A 9,533-nucleotide genomic window follows, 5' to 3' on the forward strand; every position below is an offset into this window, starting at 1 on the left:
CCTTCTCAATTGCTGCCCCCCACTGGTGGAACCAACTCCCAGAAGATGTAAGGGCCTTGCGGGACCTTGCCCAGTTCTGCAAGGCTTGTAAAAGTTTATTTCGACTTGCCTTTAGTTAGCTACAGTATAAGTAGATGCCCAACATCGCTGAATGTAATGATACCAACACTAGCACCAAAAATTGTTTTAAATTATTTTAAATTGTCTTAAACTGTTAATTCACAATGACTGCTAATTTTAATTGTTTGCTTATTGTTCTATTGTTTGGGTTTGATTGCTGTTAGCAGCCCTGAGATCTGCTTCGGCGGGGAGGGCGGGATATAAATGCGAGGAATAAATAAATAAATAAATTTGACTATGATTTTATTAATGTTCTTTTGATATCACCTTTCAGATCCCCTGACGACGCTGCCTGCAAGAGGTGTAGAGACTTGTGTAAGTGTGTTAAGAGCTGTTAGGTTACTTCTGACTTATGGCAACCCAACAAATTAGTCAATTCTCACTTTCCCACTTGCATCATTAGTATTTGTCTTGGTGCTTTGGGCAGCCCTCCTGTTTGGTTTGCTGCCATCTTTGACTTGACATAATCCAAGTCAAGGGGACTGGTCTTTCATTCCTATGGAATCTGTAAATCAGCATAATGACTGAAGATTTCTCCTCTGGTGTTATTTCTTTTTTTAAATTGTACTATTTTTTAAAGAAAAAAACCTATGCAAATGCTGCACAAAAATGCTTCCAGGAGTCTAAAAGAAAGATTTATTTAACAAAAAAAGATGCCATCGTATCTTTAAAACATACATCTCTGTTACAAATGTCTCCTTAGTCGGCTCCCCCCCCCCCCCCCCCCGCCCCGGCCAAATGAAAAAAACATCAGAATTAAGGCAGGGTCCTCCTTTGGAGTTCAGGTAACTGGTTTGAGGTTGACTCAGCCTTCCATCCTTCTGAGGTCAGTAAAATGAGTTCCCAGCTTGCTAAGGGGAAAGTGTAGATGACTGGGGAAGGCAATGGCAAACCACCCCGTAAAAAGTCTGCTGTGAAAACGTTGTGAAAGCAACATCACCCCAGAGTCGGAAACGACTGGTGCTTGCACAGGGGACTACCTTTACCTTTTACCTCCTTTGGGGTTTTTCATGCAAGAGCATATTCAAACGTCCCCTTATCTAGCCCTTCGACCTCATCCTCCCAGGTGGAAGACGGCATACTGCTGTAAGGGTCTAATAAAATTTTGAAGCATCTGATGATCAGAAGTCCCAAGAAGACACACAGAATCCCTACAAAGGCAAAGCCGGTTTTTTGCTCCAGAGTCAGGGGGAAAGTGGATACCTCGTTGACACTCATGGTCACTGACACATTGTTGCAGTAGTTACTGCTCATGGCGGGTTTTCACATCATGGCGGGCCTTCGGGATTTTCGCTTCTTTGCCTGGACACAGAAAGAGGTGGCGTTAGCGGGGTTAAAACAAAACTCGTAACACTAGCTAGATACTGCCACAGAAACTGACTTAAATAACTCACAACAATGGCATACCTTTATAGAGTTGTTTCATAGGTTATCTCCCACACCATATTGTTTCACCTAGAAAACTATGAATACAGAAGAATATTCTCCCTTATGAGGTGGGACGCCCTCCCTTCTGCAGTTACAGAGGGTAGATACAGGGAAATCCCCTGTGAAGCTTGTATATGCCCATAGCTGTAATGATTGTGGAGAGAACAGCACAGTGCAAAGCCTCTGTTTTATCCATTGGCTAAGGCTCCTCCCTTGGGGAGGAAGGGGGGAAGGGAGAGCTTGCTTTGGCAGGCTCTCTCAATCACACAGTAGAGCTACTGAGGCTTCTCCCCCTCCTCATCCCCTGGGAAGGGAGGGAAACAGCCAGGTTCCTTTGCCTAGTTCTCTCGATCACATGGAAGAAAAACAAAATCTTTAACTGGGTTTGTTTGTGTCCTTTATAAAGTTTATATCTCTGCTGCCTGGCATTTACTTTTTATGGCACACATGGCCCAGCCCGACAAGGTCTCATTTATGTCAGATCAGGCCGTCACAGCAAATAAGTTCTGCACCCGTTCTAACACATAACTCTTCATGAAACAGTTCATAGGGAACCCATCTCCTTATCTCCTGAAAAGTGAAGGTTATTCCCAGCCTCTGTCTCCAGATGGTGGAGAGGAAGGAGGGGGAGGGCCCCCGCATTCCCAGGCAGCCACCAATATCTCCATTGTGAGAGACCTTTTACAAACACTACATATGCAACACACCACGACCCCATAACATACTGCAGAGCTTTTTTTGAGCAGGAACACACAGGAATGCAGTTCCGGCTGGCTTGGTGTCAGGTGTGGCCTAATATGCAAATGAGTCCCTGCTGGGCTTTTTCTACATGAAAGCCCTGTATGGAACAATGTTAGAGGGTGTGGCCTAATATGCAAATGAGCACCTGATGGGCTTTTTCTACAAAAAAAGCCCTGACATACTGCATAGCAAGACGGTGGCAGTTCCATGTAGAACCACTCAGAAAGGAAAGTGTGACAGGAGACATTGCATGGATCCTGGCATTTTGTGTCCCCCTCATACTACCTCCCCACGAGTTTGGCAGGATACCATTTATGAAACTCCTGGACTAATTTTTTGGCATTCACATCAGATGTTCTGACCCCATTCATTACGACCTTCAGAAAAGTGTTTCCGCTGAATCAGATAATACAGGACACCCCTTTTTCCCCACTTCTCCACTTGCACCTGCTGGAATGGCCTTGGTTCAGCCATAGCTATCTCAGGAGTTGTTCTTGAAAGGGCAGCTGCTGTGAGAGCCCTCTCAGCCCCACCCACCTCACAGGGGGTCTGTTGTGGGGGGAGAAGATATAGGAGATTGTAAGCCACTCTCTTATTCAAAGAGAAGGGTGGGGTATAAATCTGCAATTCTTCTTCTTCTTTAGCTTAGAGTCCAATATTTGCTTGTCTTTTTAATGTGGCTGCCCATCAACCATTGTGGGAGGAGGGGTGGCTGGTTCAAGATGCCATTTATCTGGTTCCGGATCTTTATTGAGTATTAATGTGAATACTACCACTGGCTATGCACTGGTACTTTAATATTCTGGGCACCCCCAGGCCATTCAGATAGACAGCATGCCCTAAACCAGGTAAATCTATTCCTTTTATTTTGTCCTACATGGAAGGAGTATTATAGGAAGTGTGACATAACACACACTACCTGCCTAATCCGTGATAGGGAAACACCCTGGTCCATACATTTGCAATATACTCAGACTGGGGAACCAATTCTAAATACTCAAGGTGACTTCGGGTTTCTTGAAAGGCAGCCCCTCCCCCCATATTCAGGGGTGGAATTCTACCAGGAGCTCCTTTGCATGTTAGGCCACACGCCCCTGATGTAGCCAATCCTCCAAGGCTCTTTTTTGTAAGCTCTTGAAGGATTGGCTACATCAAGGGGGTGTGGCCTAATATGCAATGCAGCTCCTGTAAGAATTCCACCCCTGCTCATATCACACAGCAAATTTTGGAAATGATGGGAGTTTCAAAAGCAGCTTAATAATTGCCATGTGAAACAGGAAGCTGCACTAGATGGGACCACTGTTCTGATCTATTAAGGCAGCTGTGACGGTCTGCTGTTTGGATTTTTTTAAAAAGTCAGTGGTTCTCTGGATCCCATTAATCATCTTAATCAACTGATTAAAACTGGTGAATGCTCAGAATTAACTTGCTGAATTTTTGAGGCTAATTGGTTCGAAGTGTATTATCATAACGAGAAATGGAAAACAAGATATTATGCAATGGCTTTCTAACAACGAGGGGCAGGTATAAATAAAAACTTATTATATTATTATTATTATTATTAGCTTTTGATTAAAAGCAACATAAAATGTTAAGAATTGTTGCAGTTGTCATGTTGAATCTCTGGGCAAGTCATAAAACATATTTCATCAGAAAATAGTGAAGCAAGTGGATTTAGTCAAATCATCATAGCTGAGGAAATGCTTATTTATTGTAACAGATAAAAACTACCTGATGCTGTCAAGTAAGGCACACTTCCAGGCGTTCCTGAAGCTTGAACAGCTGTAGGAAAGGGTTAAAAAACATTGAATATTATTTTAGCAGCGATACAAAAACATGTAGGTGGAATTGAATCAGGTCTCTCTCACAAAAGAATGAGGTCGCTAGTAGAATGTCTTTCACATTTTAAAGTTGGAAGACACAAAAGGTAATAAAGAAAACAGAAATACAAGAAGTATGGATCTCAGAAACCCAGCATGGTGTAGTGGTTAAGAGCGACAAACTCTAATCTGGTTTAATTCCCCCACTTCTCCACATGAACCCTGCTGGGTGTCCCTGGGGCAGTTAGTTTTTTCTCTCAGCCCCACCTGCCTCACAAGGTGCTTGTTGTGAAGAGAGGAAGGGAAAGCAACAAGAGCCCTGCTGGACGAGAGCAAGCCTACATTGTAGCCCAGCATCCTGCTTTCCACAGAAGTCAACCAAATGTCTCTGGGAAGCCCACAAGCAGAACATGACATCGACAGCGGTTGCCTCCAACAAATGATGTTCCCAAGAACTTCCTGTTCTATGTACCTCCAAGCTAATCTGCAGGTGGTCACTGAAAAGCGCCTAGAACCTGTTTAAGCTGGCACAATCTATTCAGAGCACTCTCCCTCATCTCTACCCCTCTCTCATGTAGTTGTCTTTACTGCACCAAAAATCATCTTATCACCACACATCACAGCATTATGGTGTTAGACTTCCTGACTGCTGTTGGTCCCTAGCCCTGGTATTCAAAGATATACTGCCTCCGTAACCAGAGTTTCCGTTTAACTGTCATGGATACAGGCAGTTGATAGATCTATCCTCTGTGAATTTGTCTCTTTCAAACATCTTCCAAGTTAGTGGTCATCATCACGTCTCAAAGCAAGGATGTCAGAAAACCAGAGAAACAAATTTTGAGTGCTTTTAAGACCAGTGTCATCTTTATCTGGAGACCACCAGTATATGTTTCAGCTGATACTTTTTTTAAAATCATTTTTAGGACCAAGCTAGGCAACATACTGGGAATTTCATGTCCACCATGCATACAAAAGGAAACAAAAGCCACAAAGCCTCTGAACTTCCGTCTGCTTATGGAAGCAAGATTAAAAACAAGGAATATATTTCATTGTAACTACCAATCCATCATATTTCATAATTACTAGGTTCAGGATGGATCGGAAATGAGACTGTGTGACTGTGATGGGCAGAATCTGCTACTGTACCCCTTGTTCCAATTCTTCTGTATATGAAACTTAATTTAAAAAAAAAAACTTCAGAACTTTCTGAGAATTAAGAAAGAAATGTGCATACTATTTGCCTTGGCTAAGGGACTGTAACGTTTGCTGGGAAATCTCTGGTTCAAAATCTCATGGGCCATAAGCAATCTGGTGTTTTTTAAGCCCGGCAATAAAGATGGTATTGCTTACCTACCTTGCATGGGTGTTGTAAGAATGTCTAAGGCAGGGGTGGCCAAACTTGCTTAACGTAAGAGCCACATAAAATAAATGTTGGATGTTTGAGAACCACAAGACATGAATGTCAGATGTTTGAGAGCCTCAAGATATTAACGTCAGATGTTTGAGAGCTGTAAGGAAGGAAAGCAAATAGATGTGGGAGGTAGATGTGGAAAGAAAGCAACTTTAAGTTTAAATGCCTTCTCCAAGCTGGCCAGTGGAGCAGTGGGGGCTTCAAGAGTCACACAATATTGTGAAAGAGTCACCTGTGGCTCCTGAGTCACAGTTTGACCACCCCTGGTCTAAGGTAATGTGTGTGAAATACTTTGACTACTAGGAAAATGCACCATATGATTTCTGCTAGTATTAATGTTGCCATTACAGATCTTATTTATCATTTATCACTGGCCTGATCCAGCATCAGTCTCTTCCCCACTTTTGCTGCAGTAAATAATCTGGGCCATGTTTCCTATTTACACAGAAATTATACATGTGTATGCAACTTCCCATAATTAAATTAAAGTGATATGGGCATGTTCCAATGACAGCTGTGCAGCCACAGTCAACACTGCAACAGATGCCCTGTGACAGACCATTTTGCTGGGATAATGCAATCTTCCAGCAACCAAATGTGTTGCCCTAAGCAAAGATGGCTAGGTTTCCAGCGACAAATGAGCTCCTGAATGGCTGAAAAGAGATTGGTTTGTTTTTAAAAGGCACTCCTGCTTCTCTCATGCAGAAGAGTTATGATTCCGCATCCCCAACTGACAGAATTCTGAGCAGGGAGACGTGATACAGTGCAGGTTCAAGTGTGGACAGCCATCTTGAAGAGCAGGCCTTCAAAGAAACTTCTGTAAGAAAGCTGTCTCAGTCAGACCACCAGTCCATCAAAGTCAGTATGTCACCTCAGACTGGCAGCAGCTCTCCAGGGTCTCAAGTGGAGGTCTTTAAGGTCACTTAACACCTGGTCCTTTTTAATGGGAGACGCTGAGGATTGAACCTGGGATCTTCTGCGTGCAAAATGGATTGCTCTACCACTGAGCCATCCCCATCTGCTTCTTCTTTCTCTGTTTCCTCTGATTTTCAAACACAGTAGGCTACATTCCTCCTAACAACCTAAAAAAAACCTCACCTTGCCCTCACCTAAAAACCTCACACTTTCCAGTGCATCCTTGTTCCAGCCTACTGAGATCCTAATGCAACTCTGCATTAGGATTGCACGGTAAGTACTGCAGAGAGCCACTGTTCTCTGCTGGCAGGTGGGAGATATACCCGGAGAGCACGCGCTTACTCCATGGGAGAGCCTTCCAAATGTAGGTACTAAGTTTGTGCCTGCTAACAACATGTGTTTTCTGTGACCAACAGAACGCACGCAACCATGTGTGGCCACTAACCCTCCCAACCCCAGTGTGGACTGGCTTCTTGTTGACAGGCCATGAAGCGGTGCCAAAAGCAAGCCAATCGTTGACCTTGGTCTCTATTTAGAAGCCTCTTGGGCATCACTGGCTCATAAAAGGCTGCCATCCAACCTTACATCAGCTGGGTTTCCTTTCTGGATAAACAAGGTTAAAAGCCGTGTGTTGAGATGCCCTCTATTTACCAAAATGCTCATTGGCCAACCCTAGGGCGGGGCGGAAAACCCAAACGGCCCTTCCAAGGTCTGCTGGTCCCAGCTGGCTTCCCTTCGCTTCCTCCCTGCGGTCTCCTTACCTGGTCATCTTGAGACCCCAAGAGCCATCAGGGCGGGGCAACCTGGGTGTGACATCAACAGCCGCCCAAGGTCAAAAACCAAACCCACAACCCCCTGTTGCTTCCAGGGCCACCAGCCAGCGCCCCTCCTTGCCGCGGCCCGCCCCACGCGAAAAGCAAAGCCACCCCCTCCCCACCTGCACACGATCCCCACCCCTCCGGCGCATCCAGGCAGCCCGAGCGCGTACGAACCCTTTTCCTCCTTAGCTTTCCTCCCCATGCTAAGGACCTGTGGCTCTCGAGAGCGAGCAATCGGGTGGCGGCGGCGGCGGATGACACCAGCTGCCCGGGTCCGGCGGCGCGGATCGCGGCTAGGGCGGCGCCTGGTTCACGCGCGATCAGGGAGACCAGCCGCCCAGCATTGCCGGGGTCTTTCAGCCCAGCATCCCCTTCCTCCCGCGGCTCGGAACTCGGCTGCAAGGGCGTTGCTTCCCCGGCGCCAGATGACTTGCTCGGGGAAAGGAGGGGAGGGGGGGGGAGTTTCTTTCTCACCGTGGCGAAGAGTCCCTCCCTGGGGATTTTGCAGGTGGGCTTCGTTCCCGAGGGGAGGAGGGGGATCGACTCCCCCAGCTCGGTTGGAAGGCCGCCCAAGGCTCCTCCCCTCCCAAGAAGCCCGGTTGAGCCGGAGGCCGCGTGGAGGCGTCCTGCAAAAACACCCTACGTGCGAGGCATTCGCAACAGCTCCTGCGCTCCCACCCAGTTGCAGCACGCAGCTGGCCGGCTCGGGGAGCTGTTTTTTGTTCCCCGCCAAGCTTGTTGTTCGGAAACGCGGCGACTCCCCCCCCCCCTCCCGCGGGAAACGAGTCCCCTGGCTGCTTGGCGAGGGAAACGGGGACTGAGCGTTGCACACTCGCCAGGAAACAGCCGGCGGCACACGGGCGAAGGGGAAGGGGCGCTTCCCACCTTTCACGTGGCGCGCCGCCGCCGAGCATGCAAAGCTGGGTTGCTGTGCCAAGCGAGCCAGCGTGGCGGGGCGCACGCTTTGTGCAGAGGGTTGCGTGTCTTTGCAGGGGACAGGAGACGAGGGCGCAAAATCGAGACAAATAGCAAGGTTGCAAGCGGCAACTGCAGGGCTGCACGTGCAAGACTGCGAATGGGTTCGGCGCCAAGCTGAAGCCACGATTCCTTCGTCCGCTTACGGTGAGGATCGGCCAGAGGATGGGCTGCCTTCCCGTGCCCGGATTTCACAGGCCCTCCAGCTCCAGGTTAAAGCGTCGTGTTCCGCCTGCGGCCCGCAAGACCAGCGCTGGCTTGACCGCCACCCCGCCGCACCATGCTTATTGTCTTGAGAATGCAACCCAAAAAAACTCACTTTGTTCAACAGGATATGCGTTGCGCCCCTTGAGTCTACCTTGCAACAATGCCTCCTTCCTTCCTGCCAGGAGTTTTGTGAGAACAATGGTGGCATTTCCAGAACCCATGCCTAATGCCAAAACCTAGGCGGTTGACAGCAAAGTGAAGTTGCATTTGACCTTACAGTAACAAAATATAATCGTATTTTAGTAGAGTTCTCAGTTCCGAGTGAAGAAATATCTGGGGACTTTGGAGGTGGAGCCAGGAAACATTGGGGGTGGAGCCAGGAGCAAGGGTGTGACAAGCACAATTGAACTCCAAAGGGAGTTCTGGCCGTCATATTTAAAGGGACCACACACCTTTTAAATGCTTTCCCTGCTTCGGAAATAATGAAGGATATGGGCACCTCCTTTTGGGGCTCATAGAATTGGACCCCCTGGTCTAATATTTTTGAAACTTGGGAGGAGGGTTTGAGAAGATCCTCCAGATGCTATGCTGAAAATTTGGTGTCTCTACCACAACAGCCTCCCCTCAGAATCCCAGATACCCAAAGACTGATTCTCCATTATATCCTATGGGAACCGGTCTCCATAGGGTATAATAGAGTGCCTCCCCCCCCTTCTGCTAATCCTGGTGCAGGTAGAGGGCCTCCAAACCAGGGGATCCCCTGCCCCTAACTGGAGATTGGCAACCCTAAGTCTATAGTTTGTAGCTAAGCAGCAAGTGAAACTCTCTATATTAAACAGGATATATTAGTATGAATAAACACCAGCTCTGTTTTGAATGCTGTTGTAGTCTCCATTCATTTGGAATCCATTTTCCTGGACTGTTATATTGCTGTTGTGCTGGATGAAACTAAATCAGGGTGCTCAAACTGCGGCTCGGGATCCACATGTGGCTCTTTCAAACATATTGTGCAGCTCTCAAAGTCCCTGCCACCCCATTGGTCAGTTAGGTGTAGTGGTTAAGTGAGCAGACTCTTATCTGGGAGAACTGGGTTTGATT

At 47.1% G+C, this 9,533-nt stretch overlaps 1 protein-coding gene across 1 annotated transcript; it reads right to left on the minus strand.

Annotated features, from left to right (window-relative positions):
* Positions 1-1,124: 1,124 nt before the first annotated feature.
* CTXN2 (cortexin 2) lies at positions 1,125-4,600 on the minus strand. Its single transcript, XM_060260109.1, has 3 exons — positions 4,582-4,600; positions 4,021-4,071; positions 1,125-1,422 (listed from the first exon to the last, which is right to left on the minus strand). The coding sequence occupies exon 3, from the start codon at positions 1,372-1,374 to the stop codon at positions 1,129-1,131; it is 246 nt and encodes an 81-aa protein (XP_060116092.1). The 5' UTR covers positions 1,375-1,422; positions 4,021-4,071; positions 4,582-4,600; the 3' UTR covers positions 1,125-1,128.
* Between the last annotated feature and the right edge of the window lie 4,933 nt (positions 4,601-9,533).

Source organism: Heteronotia binoei, chromosome 19, assembly GCF_032191835.1.
Source record: "Heteronotia binoei isolate CCM8104 ecotype False Entrance Well chromosome 19, APGP_CSIRO_Hbin_v1, whole genome shotgun sequence".
In the NCBI taxonomy this organism is placed as follows: domain Eukaryota; kingdom Metazoa; phylum Chordata; class Lepidosauria; order Squamata; family Gekkonidae; genus Heteronotia; species Heteronotia binoei.

Excerpts from the sequence above, each read along its gene's own strand:
- CTXN2 (XM_060260109.1), bottom strand. The coding sequence starts at position 1,374 with ATGAGCAGTAACTACTGCAACAATGTGTCAGTGACCATGAGTGTCAAC.